This window comes from Galleria mellonella, unplaced genomic scaffold (genome assembly GCF_026898425.1).
Source record: "Galleria mellonella isolate WM207_F2 unplaced genomic scaffold, CSIRO_AGI_GalMel_v1 utg93, whole genome shotgun sequence".
Lineage (NCBI taxonomy): Eukaryota > Metazoa > Arthropoda > Insecta > Lepidoptera > Pyralidae > Galleria > Galleria mellonella.
Window position 1 is genome coordinate 4986590 of NW_026442176.1, and position 19890 is coordinate 5006479.

At 33.6% G+C, this 19890-nt stretch overlaps 1 protein-coding gene across 1 annotated transcript in view; it reads right to left on the reverse strand.

Moving 5' to 3' along the window:
* The window catches only part of LOC113510918 (uncharacterized), a 38751-nt gene that overhangs the window by 2590 nt on the left and 16271 nt on the right, over positions 1–19890 (reverse strand). The window contains exons 2-4 of the mRNA XM_052902616.1: positions 7675–7792; positions 2091–2300; positions 30–269 (exon numbers count right to left, since the gene is read on the reverse strand). Coding sequence (XP_052758576.1) covers positions 30–269; positions 2091–2300; positions 7675–7792 — 568 coding nt within the window. The remainder of the gene's footprint in view (positions 1–29; positions 270–2090; positions 2301–7674; positions 7793–19890) is intronic.

Genomic DNA, 19890 nt, shown 5'->3' on the forward strand with positions numbered 1-19890 from the left:
GTTAATATTTAGTAGGTATATATACTAACCTGGTGGAAAGTGAACCCATCTGGGCAAATCCAAGAGTGCTTCACACTGTCCTGGCAGTAGTGGAACACCTCGCAGTTAAGCTCCTGGTCAGCATAGTACCCTGTCTGCTTGCCCACGCAGTCGAACTTGGATTGCTGCAGTAGCTGCGAGAGACGGTCGGGCTCTTCTTTCTCTTCTTCCAATTCGTCTTCTACTTCTTGCAGCTGCTGTTGGAGTTTTTGAGGGCGTTGTTCTTGTGGCTGAAATTAATTTAGAATTATAGTTAATATCTTTTTCTCAAACATGCTTGGAAATTTGAGCGTTATTTTGACAATCTTCTTCGAGATAAATCAAAATTGCCGTACTGGCCAGATATGCGGACAGCGGCCGGCAAAAGTTGTATGAAAATCCATATCTGTCGTGTTTTGCGGCCAGATAAATTACTATGTAAACTCATATCTGTCCTGTAATTTAAAAATGGAATGACCTTTTACTTCGAAACATGGCTGCCATGGAGGTAACTAATAAAAGGTTTTATTTAAATTTCGAACTGGCTTGCAAATAGAAAGCTGTTTATTGAAAAAAAAAAACAAAGGAACATTATAGCGCGTGAAATATTATTATTGTTCGTTATTCGTCATTGAACTTAAAAAGTAAAATTGTGTTTGTTTGTTACCATAATAAAACAAAAGACAAAGAAAAACTTAACTGATATAAACAAACTACCGGAATTAGCTATGTCATAATCGTGTAGACTGAAGGATGGATGGATGTATGGCATTGTGCAAATTAAAATACGATGTACCTACCGCTAATGAAATGAAATGTTTCTGCGTTCCAAATGACCAGTCATTATACATTATGATTATGAAATTATTATGAATCATATAGAAATATTGCAATTTCGATAGTATTCAACCTCATTTGTGTTACATGTAGCCATACGCAGGCTCGTATGAGTGTATGATTATCTATAATTTTTGCAGTACCGAATTAAAGCGATAGGCAAGATGACAATTGTGTGAAAGTGAAGTCAATCGCTGAAGTTTATTCGACGGCAGATGCAGGCAATCTAAATTTGTTTAACGCTTTCTCTTAACCTTTCTATTAGTATGTTTGCAAAGTTACAATTCACCTGTATACAAATATTTAGCTACAACTCGAATTCTAGATCAGTTGAAACCGCTCTAATTGTTTTTTTTTTTGTCAAATATCACTTTTTTTTTAAATACATCAATTACAATTCTATGTCGTGTAGGTCCTGGCATAGAATAGGACACCCCTTCCTTTCTCGTGGGTGTCGTAAGAGACGACTATGGGAGAATGAGGTATCCTCTATCCCATTCGTGTTTCAACCGTAAAGCAGTTGTGTTTACATGGCTGTGTTTCAGTTTGAAGGGTGGGACATCTCGCTGGAGCTGTACATATATAGCAACAGCTGAGGCGGCTCCTATTACCAGCAATATTAATTGTTCTTTTTTGTTGTTTTAATTTTTTATTTTCTTAATACTGGTAATAAAGGTTATCTATCTATCTATCTATTGAGAAGTTTTGCCAATAGCTGTCACGTTTGGTAAGCTGGTTTGGCAATCGCAGTTAGACTTTTGGTGATATTTTAAGTGGGATGTGCTCATCTCTACCATTAAGTTTGCTTAGTTGCCTCTTACATCCACGGGATAAAAATGGGGTGGCCAATTTTATGCAGAGACCACATGGCATTAAATTCTCATTGATGTATTTAAAATGATTTTCCAGGGTGACCTGGCCACTTAAAAAATAGTCCTAGTAATCTATGTAATTCTTTGTGAAGCTTTTTTAGTATCTGGTATCCCCCCCCCCCCCCACTTAAATACATCTATGATATATATATATATATATATATATATATATATATATATATATATATATATATATATATATATATATATATATATATATTATCGTATATCTAAACAAGACAGACGGGCATCACGAGTGCAGCAATACCATTCCATCTCGCAAAAAACAATTCCGTAAGCTAATAGCCAACTTTCTCTAGTTGGAGAGGTATTACAAGAAGTAGAATACTATGAGGTAACTACCTTCCTATGCGGTCTGGCTGGCCGCTGTTCCTCCACATACTGCTGCTGTGTAGGCCTGGCCGGGACCAAGGCCACGTACTCCTGCTGCTCCTGCTGCGGGCGCTGCTGGTAGCCGGCCAGCTCGGCTAGCGAGGGCGTCGGCCTGAAGCCAGTTGGCAACGTGTTGTAGGCAGTGGGGGTGTACGCCCTCGGTCTTAAATTCCGTGTTTCCTGTAATGAGTATTTATGTATATTAATATCGATAATATAGTTAATTTTTTTTTTAAATTCTTTATATCATATTTCTTTATTTGACCAATGATTGACTGGGAACACCATTCGATGTTAAGTCCGCCATATGTACATATATACACATTGTGCATTAATAAATAAAGAAATGTTTTTATCTCAGGCTTTAAAAACATAATTAGTTGTATTTTAATATTTTTTCGCTAAATTAAAATAATAAAAAGTAAGGGGAAAACAAATGTATTGATAGATACGTTATCGCTGTCGCATACATAGGACAGAACGAGACAGCAACGTCTGGTATATTTTAGTAAAGATATATCTACAAATTTGTATAATGAGTACATTAGATACTTCCGCAAATAGTATTCTTAATCTAAAATCGAAATTATATTCTTTTATACCATAGAAAGGTACTATCCTCAATCTATTTTGTATATAAAAAAATAAAACGCTTTTTAGGCCATAAGAATGAATACAAATTATGTATTATCTCTCATTAAGATATTTCATTTGTTCTCATTATAATGTTAGGTACACTAAGCAATAAATAATTATATTCTGAAACTGGTATATATAACATAAAGATAGTTTTATGTTAAATACAAAAAACATTATGAAATATTCTATTATCTGTTAAAAAGTTAGTCTACATTTATTCGTTCAATATAATAAATGAACTTCTATATTGGTTAATAGTGAGTTTACTTAACAAATTAATTGCAATTTGATTACTTAATGTTACAAAAATCTCTTGGGTCGAGAACGCCTATCAGATATAATATTATTGGACTAAGATATTTTTTAAATTAATTTCTTACATCATTTTATTCCTCTCTACTCGTACATCAAATTATATCTTACATAAAATTCTCCCTTAGAAATGCAGAAGTGTTTTTGTTTGTCTTTTTTTTTATTTATTTCAAGTTAGTAACAGTTACATAGACAGTATATATACTTAGTGCTGCGAAACTGCATTGCAGTTTGTCTGCAGCTTTGCGCTCATTGTACATACAGCTTTTTAAACAATTATAAACTTAAATCCTAATCCTATATACTAAACTTATATCTTTATACACACATATACACAGATATGCATATATACACATACATATACATACAGACACACATGCATATACTAAGTGGATGTTACTGGTATGTACACACACTAGTAACATCCACTTTTTCCACAACATTCACTATCCAAATTAAATCTAATACTGTTCTACATTTATTTATTTGTTACTTATTTATTTGTCATGGAATTTGTCTTACCCGTGGTATTTGATATAAAGAATCACAAATTAAAATTAGAAAACTGGCAAATTGAAAAATATATTATTATTTATATTGTTTAAATTTTTCATTGGAAATTAATTATCATTATGTTTTGCTTAATTAATTTTATTATTAATATTACTAAATTAATTAATAATTACCATACCATATAATTAATATTACCAGGTAATAATTTAAGACTTTTATCCTATTTTTAAACGGGCCACTCCTTCGTTTCCCATGGGTGTCGTAAGTGGCGAATATGGGAACTTAATGGTTGAGGAATAGGTAGTAGCGTCCCTTTTAATACATCACCAAAGCCTAAACTGTAAACAAGATATCGATTCATCTATTGAAAAGTGGTAACCGTCAACTACAAAATTATGGACATTACAGAATATACTGTGCTGCTTATAACACCTCTCATGCCTCATATGGCACGAGTACAGATACTGAAAATTAAAATGTCTCTTACATCAGATTTACACGATCAGCATTGCAAATTTATCTAACTTACAAACGTGAACATCAGGATTACACATAACACATATGAGGTGTCGATCCATGTGCGGATCCAAGATCAGAGTGTTTTTTCAATATAATATATAAATTTTATACAACGACACCTCAAACAAAGCCCTTAAATTTTTTTTTGCAACTTAGAATGACAAATAAACTTACGTCCCACCTGATGGAAAGTGGTAACCATCGCCTATAGACATGAGCAGTACCATGGACATAACAGAGTATACTGTTTCGCCCATGATCCCCCCCCCCATGCGTTGCCATTCCTGAGGACTAGGGTGTTATTCCTCTGTACCCTGTAAATTCACTGCCATATCCCACTCTTCAAACCGAAACACAACTGTGCAAACACAATTGCTTCACAGTAGAAACACGAATGGGACAGAGATGCCATAGGAAACGACTTTTGTACAGTCTCCCTCTGGTGATCAACACTCTGTTTAATATCCATTTAAAAGTTATTAAAATATTAATGAATTCTGTGTATTTATTATGATTTTAAACTTTCATGGTGATTCATTATTTCATTTGCATGATGACACTAAAAGGACTTGAATAATGAGATTTTTTAATTGACTAATTTGAATAAAACTGCCACATAGAAATCTCTTGTCATAGTGTACATCCAGTTCTATGATTCAACACATATGCAAATAATTAGCGTGGGTCTGAATAAAATTAACCTTTGCCATACCCGCCAATAAAATAAATATGCCATTTTAAACTTTCGTTAATTGGTAAAAAGGAATAAAATAAAATACGGGCCTACGGTAAAAAATTTACTAATAAGCTACTTTCAACTTTCACTATCTGCGGCCTTGCACGGACATTGACACTAAATAGTGTAGAAAAATTGCATCCGATCGGTTTGATTTTAGTTTTCGAACACGAGCCGCGCCGCGTCATCGATTTGGCGGGAAATGGTCTTCTTACGCAGTCCGAAAGTGCCGAAACGTGCACAAATTTATAAAGAAAGTTACCCATTTTAATTCAGTGTAATTTTAATTCAAATAAGTAGGTGTTACGTTAAACAAATAAGTTTCAGATATAAGAAATAATAGCTCTTACGCGTGTCTCCGACCGCGTGACCAGAATATGTTCACTGGCCGGAATTATTGATGGTAATGGAGTAATAAACTCCGCCTGCGCTAACTATATACGCTGGAGGGGCACCAGTGAGGGGTGTTAGGGGAGAATGAAAAAGCAAGTTAGCCCATCGTGATCAATACACCAAGAATTTAGCACGATGGTTTCCAGGGGCGACCACGTGGAGATCGATCTTATAGGGCATATTGCTAGCAATGGGACTGATAATCCGCATTACTAACAATCCCTTTCCCCCCACTGGCCAAAATAAAAAGTAGCCTATCTCCTTCTTCTTCCCATATAGAGCAATCCTTCTACAAATCTACATTCTCATGAATATTTGTAGAGTCTGGGGGCCTACCATGAAATGAAATGTTTTTGTTCGTACCTAAATCGACCCAGTAAATGAAGTTTAACGTTTCTTTCATCATAATTCCTATCCTAATAGTCCAGAGGAACAATATTTTAGTATTTTTAATAATTCTAAACGGCATGTATTATGTAATTTTAACATAAAATTTTTATGTCGTTCGTCCCCGAAATTTCGGAAAATATTTCATAGTAGGCCCTCTGATCAATGACTTACTCGTACGAAATGAAAGTAAACCATACTATTTGTCTATCTGTAAGCGCAGTCTATTTGGCAAATTGGCAAGTACGTACCTACAACACTTAGATCAACGAGATATTAAGTATCAACTGACATCGTTTCAATTTGTTATGCAGACCGACAGACACGCCACAGGTTGAATTAGTTTTTTAATTGCTTATATAATTTCTTTTTATTTTTTACTGCGTATATATATTTATTTATGGAATGTAGAATTTTATTTATAATTAATTATATTTCAAATTAGTTATGTATTTGTTTAAAATTCTCGATCATAATTTAAGAAAGAAATATGAATAATTATTGGCACGTAATTATGCAATATAACAAAGATCTAATTTTATACATGTATATATATATATATATATATTCACTCCACTGTCATTCACCTATTATATTATGGGCCTCCCCCATAAAGGGGGGTTTGCCAATAATTGTCACGCTTGACAGGCAGGTTGGCAACCGCAGTTAGGCTTTGGAGATGTTTTAAGTAGGACGCTGTTACCTATCCCTCGATCATTGAGTTTCCTTAGTCACCTCCTCAATACCCAAAAGCAGAAAGACTTCACGGCGATATTACTAAATAACAGTACTAAATTCACTTTGATATTATATTTACTTAAGTGTGTTGTTAAGCCATACGAATTATCTAAAGTCGGGTTAAATATACTTTAATTAACTTTGTATGTTAGCACACTACATTTATAAAAATGATTTGGCTTTTGCTGTTATAATGTTATAATTCGTTTTAATTAAAATAAATAAATAAATATGTGTCAATATTTTTCAAAGAGATTTCACGCCGGCTGGTAGAAATCTCTGGCGACCAGAAGGCTGGCCTATACTTTGCTCAACGCATTTCCATAGCTATTTAGCGTGAAAATGCGGCAAGTCTCCTAGGTACCCTACCAGCTGGCAGTGATCTTAAGGAAATTTTTTTATCTTTAATTCTTTAAATTTATTCCATTAGAAACATTTATTTAGATAGGTATCATGTATAAATATATAAATATCATGTGTCAATTATCTAAAATTCTGTATATATCGGTTTTTATTATACAATCATTTCATCACTATATCATTTCATCGCTGTATATACTTTTTTTTTTATACGCGTATGGTTTAATTTTGTCAATTAACTACATAAATTTCAATTATTGTATATATTTCGGCACTCGTTGTCTATTTTTTTATAATATAAAAAAATGTAACTATATTTTTTGTAATGACTGTACCAAAATAAAATTAAATTAAAAAAATAAAGCAACTACCTATATCTCTTACTCTTTATCAATACTTTTAAGGTACTTATAAATTTTGAATTGTTACTTATAATTTCGCCCTTATGTAATATTATGTAATCAGATAGTTGTTCATCCGAGGCAGTCACTTATCACTAATAATATCTTTTTGATTATATGTTTCGTAGATGATTCAAAAACATAATTAATCTGGGTGATTTTCAACAAGCGCGACTTCTGTCTAATTTCGGTGAATATTTTTTTATTTAGAATCTTCAGAAAATTTGTTATGATAGATAGATAGATAGATAATTTATTTACATTACTTACGGCACACAAATTACAATAAAAAAAAAAACATACACGTAATACACAGCAAAAAAGACAAAAGAATAAAAATAAAAAAGCACAAATAAAAAAAAAAATACAAAAACAAAATATATATAATTATGCCCCGAAAGTATTTTATAAAATGACTCGTTCAATATACCGTGGACATTAGCTTCGACTAAAAGATTGAAGTCATAGTTAAGAGGCCCATCGAAATTGTAACGGTTAGGTTCGTTACAATTTATCTATCATACACCCATCTATTTATCTATCCACTTGTACCTACCTCTTGGTCTAAGGCTAAATCTTCGTCGTCATCGTCAACGGCCGCATCTGGTATACCGTCGTCTTGTTCTGCGGCGAATACAACGCCTAATAATAGGAGGCCTATGAGAAACCGCCACCTGGAACAAACAAAATTAATATCCTATTAATATTTATATATATATAAACATAACGTAATGAACAGAAACAACCATGTAAACATAAAGTAATTATGTTTGCATGGTTGTTTCTGTTTGAAAGGAAGAATATGGCATTAAAATTACAGAATACGAAAGAATAATATTGGCAAAATACCCTAATATCGGGGTGAATGCCACTAAAGAAGAAGAAAAAAAAAGAATAACATCGTCATCCTCAGACATGGCAACACCTGAGTTGTAGGCATCGTAGTATGTTATGTGTCGTCTACGGTACAGTCAGTACTAGTATTGTGTTATATTATGTGACGGTATTGTATATCTATAGGCGACGGTTACCACTTTCCGTAAGTGGTCATAATCTCTAAACAGTTAAAGTCATCAGTCTACTTTTTAAAAATTAAAGTTTGTATTGTATGCAGGTTAGTAATTACTCATTAATTCACATTAAGATTAATTTATGAGTAATTTAATTCATTCAAATTCTTTGCAACTCTGCTCAATTATGGTCAACAGTTTAAAGACAAAATGGCGTCCGAACATTACATAATGGCGGGAATTTCTCCGAAATGCACGCATGCGCAGGGCAGTTACGTAATCAATGTAACACGGCAGTTTATTTAAATCAATGAAACTGGTAACAAGTGGAGCAACGAGATGCATCAGATGCAGAACTTGATTTAAAATGAGTTTGTTTAAAAATGTTTAAAAAAAAAAGCTTTTGTAGGTTTTAGGTGCCATTATTAGACTTTGGGGGCCACCATTGGCGTGTTTAAGTTTTTTTTTTCCATGGGGCTGGCTCCTTCAAACAGACGTATATGTATTCGCAAACATGTTATTGCGAATGGCTAAAATGGCTCCGCTCCCGAATCATGAAATATATTTATGTTGCTAGAATGTAGGTAGTTTTAGATGAAAGAAGTTTACATTTCCCGTATACATTCTGCTTCTATGTCGGCATACTCTCAGCAATAAGACCGCCTTACTGTACTTATACAATTGTATCGTTATATTTATTAATTGTCTTGCTTATTTCCTATATTGTATAATGCAAAACAAAGTATACTCATTCATATGTGTGTATATATTAATATATATATAACTAGTCTGGCCATAAATATTGTTACATAAAAACTTTTCTTTTTTTACTTTTTAATTATTTTGAAATTGGAACACGTTTATTATTTTAAAAACTTTTATTTCGCGCCATTTCACATATTTTTACGTGTTCATTATCAAATTACAATATGGAATGGGGTGTTAAAAAAAATAGGATTGCAGTGATCGCCTTGCACAAAGTGTCGGTCACATTCCAAATACTTCGGTATGTTTGTATATCGTACTATCAACAGATACAACAACACTTCCTCTGTCGAAGACCAGAAAAGATCGGCTATATTAAATTTATTAATCTACTTTTTAAAAATTAAAGTTTATATTGTATACAGGTTCGTAATCACTCTTTAATTCACATGAATACTAATTTATGAGTAATTTAATTCATTCAAATAAAATAAAAAAAGGCTTTTAATATTGTTAAAGCTAGAATTCGTCGTAACCCCATAAGGAAGCAAAAAATCTTATCGCGAGAAATGAAGATTTCCGCTAGGACTCTGTCGCGTATTATAAAACAGGACCTGAAGCTCGGTGCTTATGTCGTCGAGTCTCTTTAAAAAATCTTTGAAGCAAGCAGTGGCGAAATTTTCCTTTGAAACAGTGTCTAAATCCATAGATTCGTGGTCAGACAGATTAAATATTTCAATGGATCAAATAGAATATTTTTTTCCTGTTTGCTGAGACGTCAATAAATATGTAAGTATAAATTTTAGTAATATTATATTACTTCATAAAAAAATGCATTTTTATTTGTAACAGAACTAATGACTGAAATAGGTATATATATTCATATGTATGTATATTTGTATAATTATATAATAGTGCGCCACCTACCCTTTACCTTTTATCTCAATGTCCTCTACCCAAAGGTTGTCTGGAAGAGATTGATTAGCGATAAGGCTGCCTTACGTATCACTTCTCATTAAAATTAACTATATTTATTATTTTTTGTAAACAGTTCAATAAAGTATTTATTTATTTATTTATTCATTAGTACAAATATGTGTACATGGCGGACTTAATGCTAAAAGCATTCTCTCCCAGTCAACCGTAGGGAAGTGTCAGAATACTCGAATGCGGTACTACTAATTATTGATATACATACATACTAAAATTACATATATAAACGAATAAATATATATGAATAACTAATATACTTACACATATATGATATATACTATATTATACACGAAATTGGGAATAATATAAAGCACTTACTGCTCGGATAAAGATAAAAAGTGAGCATGAATTTTTTTTGAAAGACGGTTGAGTCGGTAGCCTCTTAATGGCATCAGGAAGCGCGTTCCAGAGTCGTGAAGAATGTAGGAGAAAAGAGTTTGAAGCGTAACCAGTACGGTGAGAGGGGAAAGATAGAGAGTATTAACGAGTTATTATCGATAGTAGAAGTATAAATAAATAAATTGCAAATTTTAAACGGTAAGATATTAAATACTAAAGCAAATTCAATAAAAGCTTGTAAAAAAGAATCCCATAAAACACTTATAATATGTCGTAAGCCGCATAAGTGTTACATTAATGTTGCTTTATGTGAACTTGCTTACGGAAACAAGTTTTTCGTACTCATATGCAATAAGCAGTTAGCACATTGAACTATTTATTATGTTATAATAATTGCATTATGGCAAAAAAATTACTGGGTACTGAATAGTAACACGACAGGTAACACCGTAGTATTCACTATATTATGATATAATTTAAAATACTTATATACGATAAGATCGCTCATTGTTTACTCATTGTGATCATTTCTTGTAATTGTTTGTATTTACAATAAGTTTACTATTGTCATCTTTTGGAGGAAACAATAAAGAGTATCTATTTATCTATTTATATTTAAATCCATTACTTTTAATTAATATACTTCGAAAAAAACATCCTTACTAATATTATAAATGTGAAAGTTAATTTGTTTGTTTGATTTAACAGCTTAACCAATCATTATGTATATATATATATATATATATATATATATATATATATATATATATATATATATATATATATATATATATATATATATATATATATAACTACTGAATCGATTTTGATACAATTTCTTTGGGACTAATCTAAGTAAGTCTATCAATTCAGATAAAAAAAAACAAACGAAATTGTTTCACAAAAAATCTTGAATCACGTCACAATTATTACGACACCAGCATTGGGGTACGTTTTAATATTTGAAAAGAGAATCGTAAATTTAGTTCAGAATTGAAAAAAGATATTGCGTGTCATGGACAGAAAAAAATACGTTCAAATTAAGAAACCGTTCCTTTTTTAAATTGATGAGAAAAAAAATACCATTTCTTTTACACGCCTGATGAATTTACTGGGTACAGAGGAATAACATCCGAGTAGGCGACGGTTACTACTTTCCATCAGGTGGGCCGTCAGCTGGTTTGCCATTCTAAGTTGTATAAAAAAAAATAATTCTCAGTAATATTATAATTAATTGTGATGAGAACTGTGGCACGTTATGCAACGTTCAGACGTGCATGTTTTTCATTATAGTGCCAATAAATTTTATGTCAGTGCATTGCAGTTGCAGCCGTCTGGTTATGGGTCGACAAGTAAGCGTAACTCCCGGGCGTGGTCGAATATCTTTAAGATGTTATCTCGTTATATAAGATACACTGGAATGAGATATATGTTGACGTGTAAGATTAGGAATTAACGATTAAAAAGAACTAGCGCTTTGCCCTGGTTTCGCATAAATGGGATATAATATAGGTATAGTCTATGCTAGTCGCTGATAATGTAGCTTAAAAGGTGTATTATAAATAGGTTACACTCGTATATAGGTATATCTATAGTATATACTTTTTAATTTCTATTCTATATATTACCTATTATATTCTATTTTTTATATATTACCTACAAATAAACTTACAAATGATCACATCTTTTTTTTTTCTTATACCACTGTGGTGACAAAATAGCATACGGCCCACCTAATGGTAATCGGTCATCGTAGCCTATGACCGGCTGCAACACCAGGGGTATAACGCGTGCGTTGCCTACCCTGAAGAAACCTCTTTACCCCCCCCCCCCTTTGAAGAACCCCATGCTGTAAGCTTATGCCATAAATATGCCATAAAAATAGTGTTCGTAGAAGATAACATCTCTGAAACCGCGTTGTACGCGACCATTTAAGCTGTAGGGTACGAGGTTCCTCTATATTTGTATAGATTGTAGTAAATTGAAACTGTTTAATAACAAATTAAGATTATATAATAAATAAAATAAAATAAATAATAAAGGGTATTTATGTACTGTAGCGAATAATATAATATTATATATTTACCAGAGGGAGACTTTGTACAAAAGTCGATTGCTTGGGTACCTCTGTCCCATTCGTGTTTCAACCGTAAAGCAGTTGTGTTTGCATAGCTGTGTTTCGGTTTGAAGGGTGGGATCTAGCGTGAATTTACTGGGCACGGAGGAATAACACCTGAGTCAACGCATGAGGGGTATCATGGGCGAAACAGTATACTCTGTTATGTGCATGGTACTGCTCATGTCTATAGGCGACGGTTACCACTTTCCATCAGGTGGGCCGTCAGCTTGTATGCCATTCTAAGTTGGATAAATAAAAAATTATGTAACATAATTATTAACAATCAAAAGTAGAAGAGACGCGTTAATGTCTTTTGTACGAAACTCGCTTCCTCAATATTTTAACGCATATTACCGGCAGCTATTTGACACATTTGTTTACATATTCGTATTATACTAGCTTTTACCTGCGACTTTGTACATGTAACTCGAATATATTCATTAACCGGAATAAAATGTAGCCTATACCCTTCTTCATCCCATATTGTACGTTTGTACCAAATTTCATAGTAATTCGTTAAGCCGTTAAGACACTAAACAGTAACAAACAAACAAACAAACTTTGACATTTATAATATTGTTAAGAATCTATTTTCCTGAAGAAATAAAAGAAAATGGGGTTTATTAGAAAGCTTTCCATTAAGTTTCTCATCTCTCTAATTTACGTAAACTTTTTTAGTTTCTCCTCTACAGTTAAGTTGGATATCTCAAGAAAGTATTTTATAAAAGATTTCAGAGACATCATCGACTTTTTTTGTGGATTCTAAGTTGAAAATACAGTGGTACAATTAACCAAAATTGGACTGGGGAGCGATCCCCCCTTGCTGAAATTGATCCAGCTACGCAGCTAGCTTAGTACTGTCAACCGACTTGAAAAAGAAGAAGATTCCCAATTCGATTGGATTTTTTTTTATGTTTGTTACCTCATAACTCCGTCAGTTCTAAACCGATTTGGAAAATTCTTTTTTACCTAAAAGGATATACTTACAGATTGGTTTCATGGAAATTTAATCAAAAACAGTTCAGTGGTTTAGTTTTTAGATCAAAATTACTTATTTTGTCACAATTAAAGTCGTTTTTATTTTTGTCGGACACAATCTTTAATTATTAACTATAGAAAGAAAATATCAAAAAGAAACAAACGGAATCCATTATAATTTTTTTTATACCACTGAGGTGGCAAACTAGCATACGGCCCACCTGATAGTAAGCGGTTACCGTAGCCTATGAACGCCTGCAATACCAGAGGTATTACGCGTACATTGCCGACCCTGAAGAAACCTCTTTACCCCCCTTTTGAAGAACCCCATGCTGTAGTCTCTTGGGAAAACCTCTACAGGCAGCTCATTCCATAACCTGAGTGTTTGTGGGAGGAAACATCTCTAAAACCGCGCAGTAAGCGACCATTAAGACAGTAGGACATGAGGATGAACTTCCTATCGATGGCGAGCCGTACGATGGTAGAAAGTAGCTGTGGGCATCATATTGAACAATTCCTCTGAGCACAATCCATTGTACAGGCGGTGGAACACGCAGAGTGAAGCAAAATCTCTCCTAAGACTCAAGGGTTTGATACCGCTTGTAAGCCTGGGATCATCGACAATTCTCATAGCTCGTCGTTGCAACGAGTCGAAAGGTTCAAGCTTCCATTCTAAATAACACAATCACGTCCGAACCTTGAACAACAATAGTTAATTTCCAAATTAAATTAATAAATTATTACAAACTCTAATTGCCCAAGTATTTACGTCACATTTGAGACCTATCTGTGTGGGGCAATCACTTCCGAAAGGAGACCACAGTTTACGAGACCCGAACCGGCAAACACTAGAATGCTTTCTCCATCAAAACCATCCAATCGTGAAATAGAAACTTGCGTATTAGTTGTTACTATTGATCGTTGCGATACACTTCGAAAACTGTAAGAATAATACAATATTCTGCATTTGATCCGTGACGAGATTGGACAATTTATCAATTCTTAGTCAGACGTAAGCACATTGACAGTTTCTAATAATCTTTTTATTCGCATTTTTTAAAATTTTAATTTTAACAATAGATTGTATTTTTATATCTGCCCAGAACCTCTGCAACTGGTGTCAATGTACAAAAAAAAAAAAAAAATAAGAAAATGGTAGAAAAAAATAATGTAAGCATACAACTATTTTCGTTACATAAGTACAAATATAAAAAAATTTGGCCTTCCACAAAATAATAACAGACTTCAATTGTGACAATATTTTTTAAAAATTTTGTTTGTCTGTCTGTTTCGTCTGTTCGAGCATCGTATAAAAATTACTATAGTATCAGATTCAGTTAGTTTAGTAGCCATTCAAAAACTACTAAAGGTACTAACTGGATGCAGTTACCACAGTTGAACTTTTGAATGTCTATGTTAAAATCTGGTATATATTCATCTCGATACACCATTTAAAAGTGGTCTATATCATTTGTTTTTTTTTTTACAACACATGGGCAAACGAGCATGTGGCTCACCTGATGGTAAGTGACTACCGCCGCCCATGATCACCCACAACACCATCGGCATTGCAGGTGTGCTGCCGGCCTTTTAAAAAGGAATACGCTCTTTTCTTGAAGGTTATGTTGTATCGGTTCGGAAAGACTGCTGCTGGAAGTTGATTCCAAAGAGTGGTTGTGCGTGGAAGAAAGTCCCTTGAAAAATGCACGATGGAGGACCGCTACTCGTCCAGATGGTTGGGATGAAATTTTAGTTTATGGCGGGTTGTACGGTGGTGGAAATCAGCAGTAGGTATCAATCCGAACAATTCCTCAGAGCACTCCCTATGATATGTTTATTTTTATGTTACCATGTTTACGTACTTCTGAGATCTACGTATACGAAATAGCGGACAAAAACTAGTTAATTATAAAACATCCAATCATAGAGAAACATACACGCATTCGACATATTTTGTTTCGCTCCTGTAAAGTAAACAATTCATTATACCATTCACCGTGAAGCCAACAATACCATGAATTATGTAGTTAGAAAACTCTGTTCACGACAAGGTTAAATTGCCGTCGTAATAGCCCGGTGTTTACAGTCGACCGGTGTAGTGTGCGAGCGCAGGGTGTAAGCTAGTGTTGCCAGATCGGGCATAGTTTTCGCAATTTTTGAGTAAACATTTTTAGATCAGAGTAATGGAATTGTTGTAGGAAAATAAAAAGAATGTAAAGAATTTGGGGTAGTTTATGGGGGAATTTCGATATTTGTAAACTATATTCTAAAAAAAAGAATATAAATGTAAAAGCTTTTAAACATGTTTTGATGTTAAGATATTTATATATTTGCCCAATCACAGTTAAAACTCTGGATGTATTTGAACGAAATGTGTTGCACATGTGTAGGATATGTCCTAATATACTAACTAATACACAGTCATTATATCATATATTGTGTGGTTCCGGCATAGAATGGGCTACCCCTTGGACCCCTTCCTTTCCTGTGGGTGTCGTAAGAGGCGACTAAGGAGGACGAGAAATAGGCAGTAGCGTCTCTCTTAAAACATGTGCAAAGCCAAACTGCGGTTACCAACCCACCTGCCAAATGTGGATACTACATACAAAATTCTCCAATAGAGGGAGGCCTATGTTCAACAGTGGGTTGTTAACGAATATATAGTATTCACTTTATATTAATTTGCATGAGTAAAGTTGCGGAAAACAGACAGTATAGTATTACAGAATATACATACTATTGAGCGTATAAAGACCATCGTAGATGCGGAATTTTTTACATCAGTCGGAGTAGTTCCTTGGTGAAACGTAGTAAAAACGAACAAGTTTCTAATTGGGTAAAGGAAATCGTGTCGATTTCGAAAAAATCGTTTGAAATTTAAGGAGAAATAAAAAATCGCATCTGGCAACACCGAAGCTGATCATTGTTTTCGTCACGGCGTGCCGCGAGCTGTCTTGTCTGACTTTCGTGTCGCCGACATTTCATTGTCAAATCTTGCAACCATCACGACTTGACGCCAGTCTTCAATCAATGTCGTAACAATTTTAATAATTCCCAATTATCTGTGAAGTTATTAAGAGCGTTCATACTTGTCCTTCATAATTTAGTTCGCCGAAGTAAGGCAACGTCGCTGTCAACTGTCAATTTTCAAAAATAATTTAACAATTTACTGTTTCTAATTAATTATGTAAGAAGTTCTCTTTTAGCGAACTATAATGTTAATCATAGTATACTTTGCAAATAATTCTACCATTAAAAACTAAAAACTTTACATCTACTTAAGTTTTTTCAAGAGACAACAGCATGGGATACTGCAAAAATAAATAAAGAGGTTTCTTCAGGGGTGGCAACGCGCGCGTAATACCCCTGGTATTGCAGGCGTTCATTGGCTACGGTAACCGCTTATCATCAAATGGGCCGTATGATTGTTTGCCGTTTCAGTGGTGTAAAAAACTTACTTAACTTACCCTTATTTTATAATTTTTCAAATACTGTTTTGTTAACCAAATTTTCGGTAAAAACTTAACAGGACTATTATTGCATGATGATTTTTTTAATTCACTTACAAAATACATTTCAACTAAACCAAAACATTCAGAAATATTGAAAATTGTTAGTTTTCGAAAACTGACAAATAAATGCAACGTTGCCACACTTCGGTAAGTTAAAGTATGAACGTTCTGAATGGAATTATTAATCGTATTACACTAAGCTGTTTCAAATTAAATAATTTAAAAAATGTTCCAATACAAGTGATCTAATACAGTCGCAAAGACAAATTAATCTGACTGTATCAAATTAAAATTGAAAATGTAACAATTGTATACAGCACTATTGAGCAAACACACTTTGTACAGCTACAAAAGAAAGTTATAATTAATTTAAATGAATTTTTAATGTAAAGTATACGACATGATCTACATTCATTTTATGGTGAAATCATCTAAACTAATATTATAAAGACGTAAGATTTGATTGTTTGTTTATAATGGATGAACTCAAAAACTACTTAACTGTTTTTAAAAATTCTTTGGCCTATAGTAAGCTATATTATTGCCCAGTAACATAGACTATATTAAAAAAACTACACCGTCGGTGGAGTTTATTAGTATGAAAATAAATAACGTTGGACTTGTTTTTTTATGCAACTTAGAATGGCAAACAAGTTGACGACTCACCTGATGGAAAGTGGTAACTGTCGCGCATATACATGAGCAGTACCATGGACATAACAGAATATACTGTTTCGCCCATGATACCTCCCATGCGTTGCCATTCTTGAAGACTCAGGTGTTATTCCTCTGTACCCTGTAAATTCACTGCCATATCCCACCCTTTAAATCGAAACACAGCCTACAAACATAACTGCTTCACGGTAGAATCACGAATGGAACAAAGGTATTTAAGTAAACGACTTTTGTACAAAACGTCCCTCTTGTTTCTTAAAAATTAGTCCATTTTACAAAAATGTTGCGTTATTTATAATCTGCCCATTATAGTATTGTATAGGTGACAGGTTAGGTAAAACTTATGGAAAAATTCTAGAACATAACTTACTTAATCAAACAAAATAATTTAATTATTAAGAAGTATTTATTAGGTTTACTAAATTGACGTCGACAATATAAATCTCTCACAACACAGAATGGCCCATAGATTTACATTACAACTGCATTTCAATAATTATTAATATAATACAATTTACATTAATAATTTGTATTGAAAACTCAACTTCACATCCAGCGGATATTTTAAGAAACTCTAATTCCATGCAAACTTGTCGACGTAAATGTAAATTTATTTGTAAAGTTTTTCTACAGTACAAACTAAGCTCACAATTTAAGATTGTGTTCCATAACAAAGCTGACTTCAATTGTGGCCAAAAAATTCTAATCCTAAAATTTCTATGGAATTAGCTCGTAAGTATATCCTTTCAGATAAAAATAGAATTTTCCAAATCAGTTTAAAACTAATGGAGTTATGAGGCAACAAGTTTAAAAAAAAAATAACCGAACTGGAACCTCCTTTTTTATGAATTCAGTTAAAAATATCAGCTGTCATTCGCACCATACTACAATGTACAGAATGTAAGTTGATGTACAAAGATAAGCATATGTCTTAGTGTGTCAAACGTGACAAAATTTATAGGTAAGTACGATAACTTGTCATATTTAAAATGCTGACTCATGGTGTTATGTTGGTACTCGACTGATCAAACAGTAGCCTTATGTGATTGTATCGCGTGTTGATACAACATTACCACCGCTTCGGATTTCACTTTCGTGCGTTACGCAACCGCCTCCTGGCGGCATCGAGATGAACTAGATACGCCGTTATATGGCAAATATTTATTTTTTATATTATTTGTGAAAATAGTTGTTGATTAGGTATAATGGACTGGGGACATGTATTATAATGATATGAAAGTTTATAATAGATAAAAACCACGATTGATTATTCACAATAATGAAATACCGTGTTCGTGATTCACTTTTCACCCCAGAGGTACAACTGGTAGAGAATGCAAAAAAACTACGGTACAAAAAGCAGCCTTAATGCTAGTAGTATTAGGTTGACCTTTTGTACTATATTTTCTTTTGGTTAATAGTTATTTAAAATAAAATAAACAAAATTGAGCAAATCTTTTAAAATTATTATACATCAGAGATTTGGCTCGGCTGCGCACGAATAGATAGAATTTTCGAAAATAATATAGAGCCTATCTTACTCGCTGATAATATAGCTTTCTATAAGTGAAAGTATTTTTAAAATCGGCCGAGTAGTTTTTGAGTTTATTCATCCTACAAACAAACAATCATATCTTTTTGTGCTGGACATCCAAACACAATGTACAAGATAATAATATGGACTAATGCCCCCATTGCTAACAAGCCCTGTCAGGTTGACCTCCACGCGATTCCCCCTGGAAACTATTGTGATTAATACATGTCACATTCGTCACAATGGACTATCTGACCTGCTTTCATGCTTATCTATCATCCCTCACTGGTGCCCCGCCAGCGTATACCGTTAGCGCAGGCGGGGTTACCATTCCATTATCCATTATAAAAAAGGGGGTTATAGTATTAGTAAAAAATGATTACCTAAAAGCTTTAAAAAAGGGGGAATGGGATTATTAATAATACGGACAACCAGTTCCATTGCTAGCAGTATACCCTATCAGGTCGACCTCCACGTGGTTCCCTCTGGAAACGATCGTGCTAAATTCCAGATATATTCATCACGATGGGCTAAGTGACCTGCCTTTTCATCCTTACCTATCATCCCACACAGGTGCCCCGCCGGCGTATACCGTTAGCGCAGGCGGATTTACCATTCCATTATCATCCATTAAAAAAAAGCTTTAGAAGGAACTGCCACGAAGTAAAAAAGGTTACTATTGTCCCCGTTCTCCCCCTACTTAATTATATGTTGCTCCTTACATTCACTTCCATAGCACTTGCATACATGTCAGAGGTCCGCAATCCGGCCCCATGTGTCGGTGCATGGTCTACATACAGGTTAATGTGAGACAGTGAGCGATTACTGCATGGCCGCACCCAATGAACTATGTAATGTTTTGCACGTGTCTCATTTCTGCCATATTTATTTAAACTTTAATGCACAG